The sequence below is a fragment of the Falco rusticolus genome, chromosome 5 (genome assembly GCF_015220075.1).
Source record: "Falco rusticolus isolate bFalRus1 chromosome 5, bFalRus1.pri, whole genome shotgun sequence".
NCBI classification, from domain to species: domain Eukaryota; kingdom Metazoa; phylum Chordata; class Aves; order Falconiformes; family Falconidae; genus Falco; species Falco rusticolus.
The window spans coordinates 14,957,411-14,974,634 of record NC_051191.1 but is presented as its reverse complement, the minus strand read 5'-3'; the positions used below and the strand labels follow the sequence as shown (position 1 = coordinate 14,974,634).

General features: G+C 54.4%; 2 protein-coding genes across 13 annotated transcripts; both read right to left on the bottom strand.

The window, feature by feature from the left end:
* Positions 1-4,897: 4,897 nt before the first annotated feature.
* On the bottom strand, positions 4,898-17,127 carry LOC119148420. Of its 2 annotated transcripts, XM_037388555.1 has the most exons (4): positions 16,711-17,127; positions 15,415-15,523; positions 14,711-15,058; positions 4,898-5,172 (listed from the first exon to the last, which is right to left on the bottom strand). In XM_037388555.1, exons 1-4 carry the CDS (start codon positions 17,036-17,038, stop codon positions 5,148-5,150), a joined length of 810 nt encoding a protein of 269 aa, XP_037244452.1. In that variant the 5' UTR covers positions 17,039-17,127; the 3' UTR covers positions 4,898-5,147. The 2 variants fall into 2 exon arrangements, with proteins under 2 accessions (XP_037244452.1, XP_037244451.1); XM_037388554.1 differs by lacking the exon at positions 4,898-5,172 and having other exon boundaries at positions 14,420-15,058.
* Positions 7,880-12,213, bottom strand: LOC119148414 (zinc finger protein 239-like). 11 transcript variants are annotated; one of them, XM_037388543.1, is made up of 3 exons: positions 10,145-10,255; positions 9,057-9,132; positions 7,880-8,968 (listed from the first exon to the last, which is right to left on the bottom strand). In XM_037388543.1, the coding sequence occupies exons 2-3, from the start codon at positions 9,112-9,114 to the stop codon at positions 8,067-8,069; spliced, it is 960 nt and encodes a 319-aa protein (XP_037244440.1). In that variant the 5' UTR covers positions 9,115-9,132; positions 10,145-10,255; the 3' UTR covers positions 7,880-8,066. The 11 variants fall into 11 exon arrangements, with proteins under 11 accessions (XP_037244440.1, XP_037244443.1, XP_037244438.1 ...); XM_037388546.1 differs by having other exon boundaries at positions 7,880-8,965; XM_037388541.1 differs by having other exon boundaries at positions 9,057-9,190; positions 10,145-10,226.
* Positions 17,128-17,224: the final 97 nt, after the last annotated feature.

Genomic DNA, 17,224 nt, shown 5'->3' with positions numbered 1-17,224 from the left:
CCCTCCAGCTCAGTGCCCGCCTCTGCTCTCTGCAGGCATGGCACCAGCCTGCGCCCACAGCTCCGCCTGGCGCTGGACCAGCTGTGGGTGCTGAGCAGCGGGATGGAGGCAGCGCAGGAGGAACAAGAAGAGGAGGACGAAGGCAATGGCAACAACAGGACCTCCATCAACCTCACCTGGACCATCAGCTCCTGTGTTGCCGCTTTTGGGTGAGTTGTGGTGCCATGTCCCAGGTGACCTGTGTCCCATCAGTCAAGCTCCTGGAGAAGGAGCTGAGCCGCCACGCCGTGAGTGTCTCTCTGCTCCGGGCTCTGTCCCCAAGCACTGCTCCCCCAGCCGAGCAGCAGAGGCATCACTGCTCACCTTCTTCCTCTCCTCTCTCACCAAGTCGAGGACACGGAGCACCAGGAGCCTGCAGAGGCTGACAGAGGGCCAGGCAGAGGAGAGAATGGCTGCCTTTTATCTGCCTTGGGCTGTGCTGCAATGTGTGGTGAGTGGGGTGACCTTGTGTGGGAGGGAGGGAAGGTCCCTTGGTGCCACTCAGGGAGCGGAGTGGGTTGAGGAGCCACCATGAATGCTGGGATGTCCTCGCTGGAGACATTAGGAGGAAAGCTGCTGCACAGGACACAGGGCCCAGGAACGCAGAGGGTCCCAGCTCTGCCGTGCTCAGGCTGCTGGTGCCAGGGGCAGCTCGTTGGTGGCCCTTTCTGCTGCGGGGCTGCTCTCTAAGTGCAGCCTGGTTCTTTGTAAGTTACAAATGAAGGGACTTCTTGTCAAGGGAGGCAGCCTTGGCAGGGGTGAGAAACAAAGACCAGGTAGTGAAAAGAGCGCCGTTAGCTAAGTCACGCAGGAAGAAGCCTTCCAAGGAGGAAAGCTCTGGCCACAAGAGAACACAAGCTGATAAGGTCTTGGGATCCACTGACACCAACAGAAAATGAGTTTAAGTAGGACAAAGGTAATTGTGGCAGTGGGAGATGGCGACCTCTGACTCAAATAGCTCCACCCGAAAGAGGACAAACCCCCACTAGGGGAGCATGTGTAGTTCATAAAATAATTTAGTAGTGCTATTGCAGATGCATACGTATTTGCATTAGAAGCGAGAAACCAGTAACCAAACCTGTGCATGACACATAACTATGCAACGTGCGGCGCTCTGAGAAAGGCCCCGAACCCCTTCTCAGTGTTCCAATTGGACCTAAAACCATTTGTGTGTACTTTTTCATGGATAGAGGTGACCAAGTGTCCGTAATCACTGCTGAAACAACCGAGGCATTACATATACAACCTGGCTGCTGCAAAGTAAGATATCCCAGCACAAAGGGAGTAAGGGAAGCTTAGTGGCAAAAATGAAGTTATGGCTACACAGGCAGGGAAAACCAATGACCCACACGGTAGTGCCCATTGGAGCATCTGAGAGTTAACATTTTGGGATTTGACCTGCCATATGGTCAGCATTGGGAGACGTCTGACAGGACTGTGTGGAGTTTTGCCGCTCTGGGGATGGGAGATGAGGAAGACAATGGGGACCTCCACGTAATTTCTGGGAGGATGTGGGAGAAAAATGGACCAGTGAAACTAATTGGTCTGTTACAACCATCCATACTTCTTCCTCGCTCTCCAGTTACCAACGTAAAACAATGCCCCTTGCCGGCAGCAGCAAACTCCGCTACGGATGGGGTGGTGGCACGCTTAGAAATGAGAGGTATGACCACTCGAGCCCACTCTCCACACAGTTTTCTGCTTTGGCCGGTCACAAAGCCTTACGGGCAATGGCACCTAACTCTTGATAACTGCAAATTCAGTGCTAACCCCCTTTGACTGCAGCAGTGCCCAACAAGGCCCAACAGGTGACACAAATACAGGGGGCCTCCTTGACTTGTATGGCTCCTCAAGGTGTTAGGGATTTATCGCTCGTGATTCTGCTCCATGTACAAGATAAAGCCTAGTTTGCCTTTGCCTGGAGCGGGACTCAATATGCTCTCAATAGGCTCCTGCAAGGATACAGCCACTGCCCTGCTATCGCTCACAGATGCCCATTCCACCTGACATCACAGTGTATCGGTGCAATGATGGCATCCTCAGCAGGGCAGAAGAGCCAGAAAGCATTAGAGAGACAATGAAAACCATTTGGGCAACACTAACCAAGTTGGGACGGCAAGTCCCAGAATCAAAGTGCCAAGGGCCAGCATAAGAAGTCAGATTCCGAGCAGTCTGGTGGGTTAGAGAAGCTGCCTCTGTTCCACCAGAGACACTGGAACAGAAAGCATCTGGGCACAATCCATCCAGTACGCTGGAACTACCACAAGTTCTAGGGACTTTGAATTACTGGTGTAACCATATTCCTGCCTTTTCTGTCATTGCTCGCCCTTCCCTTTGCTGTCATTCACAAAAGTGCCTGCTCTCTCCCAGCACCCGCACACCTTCTCCCTGCGACACTGCGAGAGAAGGAGTTGCCAGGCACACGGGTGCCGTCACTGCCCTGCGCAGCTGGGCACCCCCACCAGCATGGCGATGAGGACAGGACTGACAGACACGCAGCTGCCTGGTGGCATCAGAAATTGTGTTTGAGCACCATGTCCTCCTAGGCTGTGGCCTCTTGCAGTCATCTGCTCTGCCTTCCTTGCAGGTGCCACTGTTAATGTCCCCACTACAGACATGTACAGCTCCTCCAAGGGTCACTCCAGGTGCCTCAGGAGAAGGTGGAGGGGGCCTTAGGCCTGAAAGACCAGCCATGCTGTGGTCTGGTGCCCTTGAGTGCTGCTGTCCATGGGATGTTCCCACCATAAGGGCCCTAAGAGGCAAAAATCTTCACCCACTCTTTCATGGTCACTACAGCCAAGGCTGACAACGGTTCTTACATCCCTCATCAGCACTCCCTCTTTTGCGAGGAACCAGCCTCAGGTGACCATCGCCTTGGTTGGCCTACGTGGTACCTGTGTGAAGAACTTCTCCCAAGACACCCTAGAAAGCTGCTGGACCCTCAGAGGGGGTCCACGATTCCCATCTGTGGGGGCCTTCAGCTCGCACAGTGGAATGTTGCAGCCAACGTGATCCTGGGGCTGGCAATGGTTTCCTTCTGGGCAGGAGACTCAGCTAGAGACGCCCAGCCAGTGCCTTTCAGCCACTGCCAGGAGCTGTGGTTGCAAGCTCCTGCAAGCTTCCTGCTGAGGAAAAGGGATTCAGCGGGAGGTGAGGATGTCTAAATCTGTACCTATTTCTCTAAACAGATGGTATGGAACTCATAGCCTCATAGGACAATTCGGGCTGGAACTGAGGTCCCTAGTGCAACCTATGTCTCAAAGCAAGGTCAGCTCTGACATCAGACCAGGTCGCTCAAGGAATTTCAGCATCCGCAGTGCGCGCACATGAGCCAGGCATCTAAGGCACCATTACAGAAATGGAGACAGGTCATTTGACCAGTTCCCTGAACAAAGGGAGCTATTGGATGCCATGCCTCCTGAGATTCCTCGCAACACTAAACTTTTGGTCCAGAGGAGTGGGATCCCTCCGGAAGTGTCCTGGCAGATCTCCTGCCCCACGTGGTGCTTTAGGCTGTAAAGAAAACCAAAACTACACCTGTGATGAGGGTAATTTCACCCCTAGTGCCAAAGGGCAGAGCAGAAGGAGGGATCTCTGAGCTCCCAGGCTCTCTGCTGCGCAGTTAGGACTTCAGAGGTGTCATGTGTGCATACTGGAAAGAAAGCAGCAGAAGCACACTCTAGTTATAAACCCTTTTTACTGCCATCAATAAAGGCTCTTCTTGGCTGGGAGCATGAGTACGACCCCGTGTTACAGCTCCCGAGTCCTTAGAAGCAACCACGAGACTACTCACGTATTCATATTTACAATTGGCATAAACTATTGGCTTTGACCATGATGTCGCCTGTTACTATTCACTTGGCAGGATTTGTACACGTGATCCCTCCATGCAAGCTGGCACAATTTTGTTGCAACTTTGCCACTTTCAGCCACTTCCTCCACTCTCTGAGGCTCTCTAGTGCTGCTGCGGGGAACCTCTCTGAGTCTATGGGACAAGTTGTCCCACTGACCAGGCCTCATGAAACCAGATGGACAGCGTGTGGGGGAGTGCAGCAGTGTGACCAATTGCTCCTTTGAGCAACACAGGCAAAAGCCACCTCTGCATCAGGGAGTGCCACCCACGTCTCCCCCTGCCCAGCTCAGCACCCACAACCCAAGGGGATGAAGTCAGGCCCTGCCCCTCTGCCTTTTCTCCAGCATGGGCACCGCCTGATGCCTCCAGGTTTCAGGACTTGCCTCCCACTTGTGGCCCCCTGCAAGACTGCTCAGTACCTGGATCCTTTCCAAAAAAAATTGTATAACCCAGCATGGTGGGCTTCCCCAGGGTTGGACCGCACCACCACTGCCAAGAATCAGAGAAAGGTAAATCCTCAGCATGGCTCAGGGACAGAGAATGCAGAAGGACAGTGCAGGTTCCTGCTAAGCCCGTGCCTGATCCAGCAGTGAATCCCTTTGGACCTCAGTTCAGAGGAGGGATCCCCCCCTTCTGGGGCCTAGGGCCTCTAGGGACTCAACGACAGATCTGGGATGCAGCTACTGAAGGAGGTGCATCCCTTTAAGAGTGATATTTCCACCATCTACTCAATGCGGTTCAGATGGCCTCATTCCCCAAATGGCACAGGTCTGAAATTCACGCGAATGGGCTGTGGTGGCAGGTGACCATCTCACTGCATTCACAGAGGGTTACCAGCACCTCTCTGGAAAGTGCTCCGCAGCGCTTGTATGCTCACTCTGGGAAACCAAGACAGCTGCTCAAATTCTTTTGCAGGTACAATCTTTGTTTACTTTTGAGTCGGAACGAAATGAAAAGCTGCCATCAGTCCCACTTACGGCACAGAGACACACCTGTGGTCCGTGCACATGCCTGCACAGAAACGCTTGCCGAGGGAAACCATCCCTTGGGTATCAAATACAGAAACAGCACTGAAAACCTTGACTTCTGAGAGAGTCACTGCAGCCTTCTCCCAGGTCATTAAACAGCATGCTGGTGGCTGGGATCACCACTGCGTGTGCGTCACTTGCTTTCATGTCCATCTTTGTTACCCAAAGATTGGTCGAGTGAACTTTCCAAGACTTGTTCTGAAGTTTAGAAAGCAGGCATTCTCTTATTATGGTGCCGGGAGCATGGGGGATCTCTCCTTCTAACATGCTCACCTTGTCCTGACATACATGTCCCTTACATTCTGTATAATCATAAATATGCACTACCTTTCCCCAAAATCCCATACATATTTGATTATTTCCCAGAATCCACTTACATTAGTCCCTCCTTCTTTTTTACATGCATAGTTTTCTTCTGATTTGCGTCGGAGGGCTGCTTTTGCAACCACCAAGTCCTTGCTGGCTCCTGAACACTTCATGACCTGATCAACCTGGTCCTTTTACAAAGTTTCTTGGCAAAACCTGCTAGGTGTCCATGACATTCAATCAGTTCTTTCTCTCATCCTAGATATTCCTTGCAAGTTGGATCATAAATCTCATCCTTTACAACATGAGGTCTTCTCAATCACAAGCTCATAATTATACTAATAAAGCAACTTCTGGGTTACAATCTCATAATTATACTAAGGCTACACATACGTGAAGGTGATACATTACACTTCTGGTATGACAGGCATCACCTTCATCTCTCGCCTGGCACTTGCTACCTCCAGTCTGCAGTATGCATAAAAGCGATTCCGTTTACCAGGAGCTTAGCACTGTGTGAACCCGCTGCATGAAGTCCTGTATTTAGAGAAATGGCTATTAATAATAAAAAGGCTATTAATAATAAATATCTGCAGGGGCTCCTGACCCACATACACGCTTGTGTTTTCTGAACAGTGACGATACATTAAACCTGCAAACTAAGGACTGCGACACCTCTCTTCCTGCCCCTTTTCCTTTGCTCTCGGTCTGGCGTGGGAGCACTTTTCATCAGAGCAGGCACACCACAGACAGCCTCACAGAGGGGAAGGATGGGGAGGGGATAAGGGAAGATGGGGAAAGCAACTACACAAGGAAGCACCTTTGCCGTCCATTGTCAAAGCCTCCCTGGCTCTTCTGCAGGCCCCCCCCAGATCTTCCTTGCAGCCCCTCCCAGAGCCAACCCAGTCCCCCCCCCGCACCCCCCTCCTGGTCCCGGTACCATCTGTGTGCCCCCCGACACCCCCATCCAAGTCCCAATCCATTCCTGTCTCCCCCTGCACCCCCAGTCCTGTCCCACTACCATCCTGATCCCCCTCTGCACCCCCAGCCCAGGCCCATCCCCTCTGCATCCCCATCCAAGTCCCAGTCTCACCCTGGTCCCCTCCTGCATCCCAGTCTCATCCCTGTCCGTCATACTCACCCTGTCCCATCCCTGTCCCCTACCACCCCCCCATCCCAGTCCCAGTCTCATCCCAGTACCCTCCTACATCCCAGTCTCGTTCCTGTTGCACACCCCTCCCCCTGCCCCCAACCCATCACTGTTCCCTCCTGCATCCCCATCCCATCCCCATCTTCTCCTGCATCCTGGTCCTCATCCCATCCCCACCCCTCCTGCATCCCCACCCCATCCCTGTCCCCTCCTGCACTCCCATCCTGGTCCCAATCCCATCCCTGCCCCATCCCCATTCCTCCTGCATCCCAATCCCCTCCCTGCAACCACATCGCAGTCCCAGTGCCATTCCCGGCCAGTCCCTGCACCCCAATCCCAGTCCCAATCCCATCCCAGTCTCGTCCTGCATCCCAGTCCTGCTCCCAGTGCCACCGCCATCCCCATCCCTGTGCCATCCGCACCCACTCCTGCAGCCCCATCCCACTCCCTGTCCCCTTCTGCATCCCCATCCCAGTCCTAGTCCCATCCCTTTCCCCTCCTGCACCCCCTTGCTGGTCCCAATGCCATCCCTGCCCCACCCCTGGCCCCTGCTGCATCCCAGTCCCTTCCTGGTTCCTCCTCCACCCCCGCCCCAGCCCTGTCCCCTGCAGCACCCCTATCCTATCGCAGTCTCCCAGTCCCTCCTGCCTAACAGTGCCATCCCAGTACTGCCCCGCACAGCACCCCCATCCCAGTCCCCTCCTGCATTTCCATTCTGGTTCCAGTCCCATCAGCTCCTGCACACCCATCCCAGTCCCAGTCTCATGCTAGTCCCCTCCTGCATTCCAGTCCCATCCTGGTCCCAGTTCCACCCCAGTTCCCAACCTATCTCTGTCCCCTCCTGCACCCCCATCCCAGTCCCACCCCTAGCACCCTCACCACCTCCATACCATCCCAGTCTCCTGGTCCCTCCTGCATCCCACTCCCGTCCCAGTACCCCAGCCTGTCCCCATCCCTGTCTCCCCCTTGCTGGGCCAGTCCCAGCCCCCTCGGGGTGACAGTGAGAGGGGAGCACCCTGTTCTCCCCTTCCCCTTTCAGTGGGAGTCCCACTGGCTACAGCCAGCGCCAGCTCCACATCCTCAGGGATTTATCTGGCATGGGGGGCACCCTGCTAGCCCACCTCCCATCCTGTGTGGGGCCCAGGCCTCCAGGAACACCGGGGGTGCTGGGTGCACTCTCTGGGGCAACCAGGGGACCCCAGCACACCCCGCCAGTGTCCCTGCCAGTTCAAAGGAGCCGCACATCCCCCAAATTCATACCTGCGTTGTGCAACAGCCACTTTTTGGGATGACCCCCCTGCCTCGTTCCTGTGTGTCCCGCCCGCAGAATGATGGCTGCCACCCCCTCACCACAGTGCCTGGCTGGGGGGGGGGATGGTGGGCCACAGCCACTGCTCGGCAAAGGCCCCAGGGGCAACGCTTCACCCCGCATCACACCCCAACTCCAGGCATACCGGTGGTCTCTGCTGCAGATTTTATTTTAAAAAAATGGGGGGGAGGGGGCTGATGGGGGGGGGGGGGGGGGGGGGGGGGCTGGGGGGGTACAACCACCACTCAGCAAAGCCCCTGGGGGGTGACACCCCTGCCAACTCCAGGCACTTTGGTGGCCTCTGCCGCAGATTTAATTAAGAGAAACAGTGGGGAGGGGCTGGTGGTAGTAGGGGCGAAGGGGGTGGCAGGGCACGGGGCATCAGAGGGACTTGCCGTGCTGCAGCTGCCAGTGGGTGATGACGTTGGAGCTCTGGCTGAAGCTCTTGCCGCAGTCGGGGCAGATGTAGGGGCGCTCGCCAGTGTGGATACGCTTGTGTTTGGTGAGCGCTGAGCTGGTGGTGAAGCTCTTGCTGCACTCGCAGCAGCTGTAGGGCCACTCGCCACTGTGCACCCACTGGTGGGTGCTGAGGTGGGTGAGCTGGCTGTACCCCCGCCCACACTCCCCGCAGCGATACGGTTTCTCTGCTAAGTGTGTCCGCCGGTGCCGGAGGAGGTAGGAATTGGTGGAAAAGCTCTTCCCGCAGTCGGGGCAAGCGAAGGATTTGTCGGCACAGTGGGTGCGTTGGTGCTTGGCCAGCAGCGAGCTGTCGGCAAAGGCTTTGCCGCATGCTGGGCAGGGGTAGGGCCGCTCGCCCATGTGAGCGCGCCGGTGGATGGTGAGTGCTGAACAGTCCCGAAAACTCTCGCTGCAGTCGGGGCAGTGGTAAGGGCGCTCGCCGGTGTGAAGGCGCTGGTGGCGGGTGAGGTTGGAGCTGCTGCCAAAACGCCGCCCACACTCAGGGCACAGGTACGGCCGCTCACCTGTGTGCATCCGCCGGTGCTTCACCAGGTCCGAGTTGACATTGAAGCTGCGGCCGCAGTCGCGGCAGGGGTAGGGCCGCTCACCAGTGTGAAGCCGTTGGTGGGTGAGGAGGTGGGAGCTCTGCCCGAAGCGGCACCCGCACTCAGGGCAGGCATAGGGCCGCTGGCCCTGGTGGCCACAGCAGTGGGTCAGCAAGTTGGAGCGGAGCCGGAAGCTCTTGCCGCACATCTCACAGGCATTGGTGCCACTACTGTGCCCCGGCTCATGCTCCTGATCCTCAACCTCCCGCCCGTCACCTGCTGGGGGACATGGTGCTCAGGAGGGGAGGTGGGTGCCAATCCCCCCAGCTCGCGGGGATGAGTGTGGAGCCCACTCCCATCCTGGTACCTGCCGCAGCGTCTCCTTGGCTTGCTTCTGCTGCGGGGCCACAGGTGCCAGGGTCCATGCAGGGACCCTTTGTCCCCTGGGGAGAGAAATTGCTGGGGGGGGGGGCAGGGGGCACTAGCCAGCGGAGCTGGGGTCTGCTGGCAGCGCAAGGCAGGTGACAGGCAACGTGTTACCCCTAAAGCCTAACGGGGCCAGCAGGGGGCTGGGGGGGAGCGCACACACACACACAGCAGCCCAACGACCCCCCAGCCTCAGCACCCTCCATGGAGGGGGGGCCTCCACCCATCAAGGCACAAGGTGGTGTCTGTGCCTACCCCAAGGGTCCCCCAGGCCCACCCAGATGGGTGGGTGGCACAGGAATGGGCTGTCCCCCCTACCTCCTTACCCCACCCCACCCCAGGACCCCCTGCCAAGATCCAAGCACCTCACACCCCTCATCCCACAGCACCATGGCCGCCCCTGGCCACCTCCCTCCAGCACAGCGCCCACAGCAAGGGGCTGCCGGCACCCGGGGGCTCCCTACATGCTCCCCCATGACACCCTCCTCTCCCAGGACTCTTTTTGCTCTGCAGCTGCCCCAAACCTTCTCCAGATTCCCCAAGGCGGGGGGGCTGCACTCTGCCCCGAGCACCCCAACCTCCCCCCAAGCCACTTTGTTTCTCCGCTGGGGTGCGAGTCACAGCGCTTGATGCGGCTGCCACGCGTCTTTTTTATTTTTTTAGTAATTTTTTCACCCCCCGTCGCACTTTCCACCCTTCGGGACACATTTATTATCTGTTATGGGGGCTGCAGGGAGAAACCACGGTGCCTGGGATCTGCCAGGGGTGATTTCCAGGGAATAACTCGCCCCGGGGCTGGGAATAAAGCAGAGAAGGACTTTTATGGGATTGAACCTACCCCGTGGCACGCACGGTCCTGATGGATGCAACCAGCAACAGCAGCGCATTTTCTTTTTCAGACAGAAAATTTTTGGTGGTACCACATTTAACAAACCACCTTCCCTCGTCATTTTGTAGAATCCTAAATTATTTACCTCTTTAAAAAACAGGTTTGTGTTCCACGCAGCCAAATTAAGTTTAATTACGGACCTGGAGAGGTTGTGGGTGCGACACTGCAGCGAAGGAGCGCGTCGGTGTCTCTGGTAGCTGGCTCCACGTCTGTTTGGTGCTGCCGTCTTACCTGCTGCACCCACAATGCTTTGTTCCTTCCTTCCTCGGGGAATTTGATTCCCAGAAAATAAAAAACACAGGCTGGCATGGTCAAAGTGCGAAATCCTGTAGAGAACGAGACGCGCTGGGGTGCTTCTCCGACCTCTGGGCACACTGCATTTTTCCTGGGAATTCCGACGTCCCTGCTCTTTATTTATCTATGTAATAGAGAAGAGATACATACTGTAAATCTTAATTTTTACTCTTTGTTATTCACTTTAACGCGCCTAGGATATACACTTAAATAACAGAGGAGTCTTTAGGGGTAAGCAGTAGCCAGACTCAAGGCACCACACAAAACTTTACAGGCAGCGACTCCTCACGATTTATATTATTTTACATTATTTTAGGTTATAAAATCACCAGTGGCAAAACATAAATAATAAAGGGCTAATCAGGATTAACATCGATAGAGAAACAACTCTAGTTAGTATTAAAAAAAACAAATCACAGGCGTTAGTTAATCCCACTCAGTGGTAAAGCGACGATTACAACACCAAGGGTACGAACCAACAAAGGAAATTTAGGGATGAGTCACAACAAAATTTCATTGTTGCCATGACTCAACAAACTGGGGGGGGACAGGGACGGTGAGGACAGTAATTAGTCCTTAATTAGCATTTGGAATTCTAGATAAATTCCAAAAAATTAGCAATCCTTTTTTCAAGACAGAAAACTAGCGGAGAGTCTAATTCGAAATATAGCCGCTGTGTTATATATAACTGCGGGTGTTAATGACTCCCAAGGAAAGTACAAGGTGATTATTTGCTCCTGAAGTAAATAATTTTCCAAGGAAATAAGAAAGTTTTAGATTTTAAAATGAAAATAAAGATTTGGGAAGTGAAGTCGGTGTGCTTAATAACTACAATTCTAACGCAGCTCTAAGTTCACTGCAGCTCCTGCTTGTAACCCAGATATTAATCGAAGCTTTAGATTTTTAAATAAAAAGAAATAAAACTGAGTAATTCAATAACGGACACAGTCAAATATTAAGAAAATGGTGGCAACGGTTCTCAACCAGAGTTAATAATATTAAGATTGAGATTGAAAATAAAATTAGAAAGCGAAGAGAACGTCGTGACCAGCCCAATTTAAATGCACATGGTTTGGGGGGATGGAAATAAACCCCCAAACAAGCACGAATTACTTCCGAGGGGAGCGAGAGTAAAGCCGATGCAAATTACATCAGCATACGCTGCAGTTTAATCGAATTTTTGTCAACGTTTAGATGCTTATTGGGGGTCATTAACGTCCCCGGCACGTTTACCAGCCACAGTGTTTGACCGAAGGCTGCAGCCCAGACGAGACATGAATAAACAGCGAAATAATGACGATGAGTGAGGATCGGCCTTCCCTGGGCGCCGGCCTCCCTCCCTCCCGTCCTTCCTTTTCCAAGGACACGCCACCGCACTCATCAGGGAAACGCAGATATAAACCGGTACCTATGTGCACCCACACATCTACATAGGGAAGAGAGGAAGGCCATGGAACTGAGGCGAAAAGTAAAAAAAAAAAAGCGAAAGAAAAATAAAGAAAAAGAGAAGCTAAAGACACACACAAAAAAATCGAAATGCAGAAAGAAAGCGCAAAAGGAAGAAGAAAAAGAAAGAAGGGCATTAAGAGAAGAGGAGGGGGCGCACCCACCTACCTTTGGCCTCGGTCCCGCTCAGAGCGTCGCCGCCGCCGCCGCCTCCTCCTGCCCCCCCTCCTCCCCTCCGCTCCCGACCGCCAGTAACAGCCCCAGGGCCTCCCCGCCGCCGCCTGCCACGGCCCCGCTGCCCGGCCCGGCCCCGCTGCCCGGCCCGGCCCCGCCCGGAGGGGGGGGGGGAGGTTCCCGGGGGTTCTTGTCACCCCCAGCGGCCTCTCGGGCACGGAGCGAGGCCGAGGCCGAGGCCGGCTGCCGCAGCGGCCACGAGCGACACCGGCGCTCCCCGCGACAGCGGGCGTGCCGCTCTATGCGCCTGAAGTCCTCCAGCGCACCGGAAGCTCCCCTCAGTCGTCCGGAGCGCACCCTCGATGGGCCGGAAGTCCTCCAGCGCACCGGAAGCTCCCCTCAGTCGTCCGGAGCGCACCCTCGATGGGCCGGAAGTCCGCCAAGCACCCGGCCGCGCCCCTCAGTCCTCAGGAAGTTGCGCTCCCTGAAGCAAAGCTGCTCCAAACCAGCAGCAAAGGGCCCCAAATGAACCGCAGCGATAAATACAAGTGACAAAATGCCAGGACGCTGCAGGGACGCCTCTCCCGCCACAACCACCTGAGCACAAGGGCCGCCATGGCTGCTGGAGGTGACGCGGCGTGCCCAGGGGGAGAAATAACCTGTTGATACCAAAAAATCAGAGATAAATCTCTTTAATACTCGGGTTTTGAGTGTTCGAAAGCAGGCGGTCTTTATTTCCAGCCCTGGATGCACGGGGGATAAGTCGTGCCCAGCACGCATGCTGACTTTGCGCACTCTTTATTTTAATGTGGGCCAAAGGCTCACATGCTGGGCCAAACCCCCTCTCTTTTTGTTACCAAAGCCTCTTTTAGGGCCCAGAGTTTCATTTTTAGCCTTGAAACCCTCACCTGTAGGGCACAAAGCCGCTTGGGTGCTCAAACCCCCATTGTTACGGGTGTAACCCCTCTTCTAGGGCCCAAAGCTTTGTTTTTAGGGTTCAAATCTTTGTCGAGGCAAAAGACTCTCTCATGGTCCGTCCCCTCGTTTTTACGGTCAGCGAGTCACGTGCCCAGCTCCCTGCCTGCTGCCCCCCTTGTGCCTGCATGTCCCGGTGTGCAGAACAGCCCAGTACTGGGAAATTCCTGCATTTGCTGCCATGGTGACCCGGCCGATTGCGCTCTGACTCCATCTTTATCCCTGTGCTGTACTCCAGCGATAAACAGGAGATCCTTGATGCTGTCCACGGGGGAGGTCTGTCATCACCCCCCCGAGCCGTACCATGCTGGGGCCGCCTCAAGCTCTTGCAGGAGGATCAGGGTGATGGGCTTGGGGAGCAGGAGGGTGCTGGGCCAGTTCCCGAAGCTCTTGGCTCATCTGGCCCAACGAGGGCACAGCCTCGGCTCTGCTCACTGCAGCACTCACCGTCCACCCTCCACAACACAGATGCGAGGAGACCCGTACCCCTGCGCAGGCAGAACCCCTGGGCCCACATCTTGCCCTTTTTCCGACGGACTGAATACTCAGCCAAAATGAATTCCAAATCCAATGTAAGAATAAATGCAGGTTATTTTATTATATTCCTATTATATTACAATATAAAAAGGGGAAATATCAGGCAATGTGATAGAAGGAAACAGTACTATTTATTATGCACGATGTGATCAAAGAGCAAGAGCAGCAAAGCATCGAATCAGTCCTGCAAAGTGTTAACGAGACTAAGAATAGGATCCTTCACTGATTCCGGCCTAAACATTGGCCAGCCCCCCCACACCTTTGGCTGGGAGTCCCGTTGCAGCTGGTGCCAGGAGTCTCTCAGGAATGGTTAAAAAATTCCTGTGCAGCGCGTCTACCCATATGTGAGGGTTCTGCCCCGTCTCGCAGCATGCCCACCTTTATAGTCGGTGAAAAACAGAAATAGTTTACACACCTGCTGTATGTATAACGTTTAATTTTATGCAAAGTGCAGGTGTGCGCTGTGTCACGATCTGCAAAGTTCACACATGCCAGGACGTTGGCCAGGCGCGACAGAGTTACCGCATGACACAGCTGCACACTGTATTGTCTGGATGTTCCTGCTCACATCTTGCTTGTTTGGGGGTCTCAGGACAAAACCCACCTACTCATTAGTTGTCCTTGAGCTCCCTGAGCTCCCAAGTGAAGCGAGCCCTGATTAAAAACAAAGGCTTTTTCAGAAGCAGTAATCAATGTAATAAATTTTAACCGCAGCACCCCAAATTCAAGTGACTCTGGGTGGCGGTGGGGAAGTGAGGGGCTCACTGGGGACACGAAGGTCAAAGGGCTCAAAAGCAGCTTTGACCACGCGTAAAAAAAAAAAAAATAGGTGACCGTTTTCCTCAGCCCTTTTCAGGGCACCGTCACCCCCTTGTCCGTGAGCCAGGGGCTTTCCAGCTTGCAAGGTCACCCCAAGGGCACTGAGGTCTGTTGCTCCTTTCTTATCACAGAGGTGAACGGTTGCTGCGAACAATGAAAAAACTCAGTGCTATTTCACAGCTTTGCCGTTTTGTTTGTCTCTTTTCACAGCTCCCTGCATCCTGAAGACGGAGAGATTTCTGCAAAAGAAGAGAGGCTCTTCTCGAACAGTACCGCCATGTTCTGGAAGCTCTTTGTCCGCATGTAGACCTTTCTGCCACCTCGGTGGGTGCTCTGAGCACCTCCAAACCCTGATCGCTCCATCCTGGAGATCACCAGTCTGGTCTTCAAACGCGTGGTGTTGTGTCAGCCCAGACCCTTAAAACATATAGGGCATCACGTGGGGAATTGTGAAGTTGTATCCCGCTAAGACTGTATACTGTGGGTCTTTCAGCACCGACCAGAACCTTTCAGGTCTTGATTGTACTAATTGTGCTGCCTCGTCTCTTATTGGCAGCGGAGTCATGACCTTGTAGGTGATCTCCTTGGGCATCCAGGCTTCCGGGCTCATTGATGAATTTGTTTCAGTGTTGAATTTGCTTCCAACAGGGTATATTTTTTCTCCTTGTCTTTGCTTGTGCCTCTGCAGTCTTGCTGCTTGTGTTTGGTTCGGCTTTGCTGCTTGGCCTTTGGCTGCAGGTTTGCCTTTGGATTGGCCGCTCACCAGCAACGTTTTTCCAGACACGGCCCCGGGGATCCCTGGCAGCTGCCTGGAAGGACATAACACAAGGACTTTGCCCGAGGCCATGATGGCTTCGGGGTTACATCCTGCCCTGCAAGCCATGTGCCTCTTGGCGCAGCCTCCGGCAGCTCAGGAGGGGAAATGCCCTCCCCAAGCCGGCACCCTCAGCTGACACACAGCTGTCCCCATGTCCCCAGGCCACACCTGTGCTCTCATGAAGGGGAGGAGGACACCCCCCCCCCCTTTGAAATGGGGGCTCCCCTAGCCCCATCGCACTGCCCTGTGCTGCTGTCAGGCAGTGATGAACCCAGTGAGGGTTTGGGGCTCTCACCGGGTCGGCAAGTAACCCGATGCAGATGCTCAGTCCTGAGCCCCCAGACTCACCTAGCCTGGCGCTTCGTCCTCTTATTCATCGCCGCCTTATTGTGGACTTCCTCCTGTTTGTTAGTAACCGAGCTGGAATCAGCAGGCAAAGGCACTTCAGGAAGTCCCGCTGCAAATGGGAAGGAGAAACCTCGTCAAGAAGAGCATCACCGTGATGCTCCCAGTCCCAGGGACATGGAGCGGTGCTCACATCTCATCCCAAAACATCCAAGGCAGCCGTTCTGCTCTATCCACTTCCTCCCCAATACCAGCAAAAGTGATGTGAATCACTTAGCATAACTTGGCGTTAGCAGCTGGGAAGCCTTGGCTGCAAGCTGTGAAAGCTAAAATCTTTGGATTTACACCCACATTTTTCCCTGCTTGGACAAAAGGAGGCCTCGGGACAGCTGCTTTTATCAGCATAAGGCTTGAGGAAAGCGGGTGAACCCCTGTCTGCTTTCACGTGGAAAGGATGATGATTAACCTGTGCTCCATCGCTCTGGGGATTTGCTTATTCCCCTACTATTTTTTCAAGGGTTCTTGGAAATAAAAGGTGTAGAATTAGCAGGGAAATCTGCTCTCATTCGGGACATGGATTACTCGGTGCTGGCCAGTAAAACTAAAGATGTGTCCTAGGAGCTGTCTGCATACAGGCTGTACTAGCAGACACCGTGCATCTCCCACCAAGTTATGGCTGGCTTGGAAGGAGGTTTACACCGAGAGAAGGACAGGCTCTGATAAATCCCGAGCAAGTCAAAACTACGTGCAATATTCCTCCCCTCGTTTCTAAGAAACGCAAGTCCTCCTTGAAGCGGTACGGGTTATGCCGGCTGTAATAAATTAATCTATCAAGATCCTGCCTGAGATTCTGCTTGGGGGATCCTAGGGTTGAGCAAAAAGGGAAAATATCTGCATGAGTGCATGTGTGGAGTCGAGGCAGCATGCCCGTTGGATCAGTGGCCCGCCATGAAGGGTCTACAAAGTCTCAGGTGGTAGAACTTGACGCCTTGAGCGTGCACCAAGTTCCTTTTCCCCAGCAACCAGCGCACACCGGGCTCCTCGGCGAAGGCACTGGTAGCGCCGGGGTTTGGAAAAAGGGGAGGTGGGTGATGTAGGCAAGCCTCTTTTGGAGAGGGAATGCTAAGTCATTTCCAAGAATCCGAGCATCCTGGCCCACTCCCAAAGCCAAGCTTGGGAGAAGAGGCCGTGCCAATGTGGCACGAAGCTTTGGTGCAAGCATTTGACCATCATTGCTGTGGATTTTCCTACCGGAAGCCGCTTGCCCATGCTACGGAAAAGAGCCGGGAACTGCCTTACCTTTTGTGTGTTGCCTGATGGGTGGCAAATCCTCTTCTTTCTTCCACATGTCCTCACCAAGGGCACGCCTCAAGACCTTGAGAGGGTGCCTGGACTGAGATTTGGGCACAAACTCCAGTTCAGACCTGGTGACAAAGAGGTGACAGTGGCATGACCAAAGGCACCACCAGCCCTTTTTGCTCTGCTCCCAGCCAGAGCTTGGCACCATTGTAAAAGGTGGTTTTTTCCCCCCACAAATCATCCATTCCCCATCCCCAGGGAGCATCCCAGGAAATGGGGTCGCCCAGGAAAGGTGTCCCGGTGTCCTCAAATCCTTCCTCCATCCCATCGTTTGCAGGAATGACAACAGGGCAGAGCCACAGCAGGACCCCCGTGGTCACTTGGGGAAAGGACTCACTCAGGAAAGATGATGATACGGCTGGTGCGAGTCAGGGAAGAAACAGGTACCGTCTGGGACACCACCATGTCCAGCAGCTGGGGAAACTGCAATGGAGGAACACGGAGATGCCAGGAC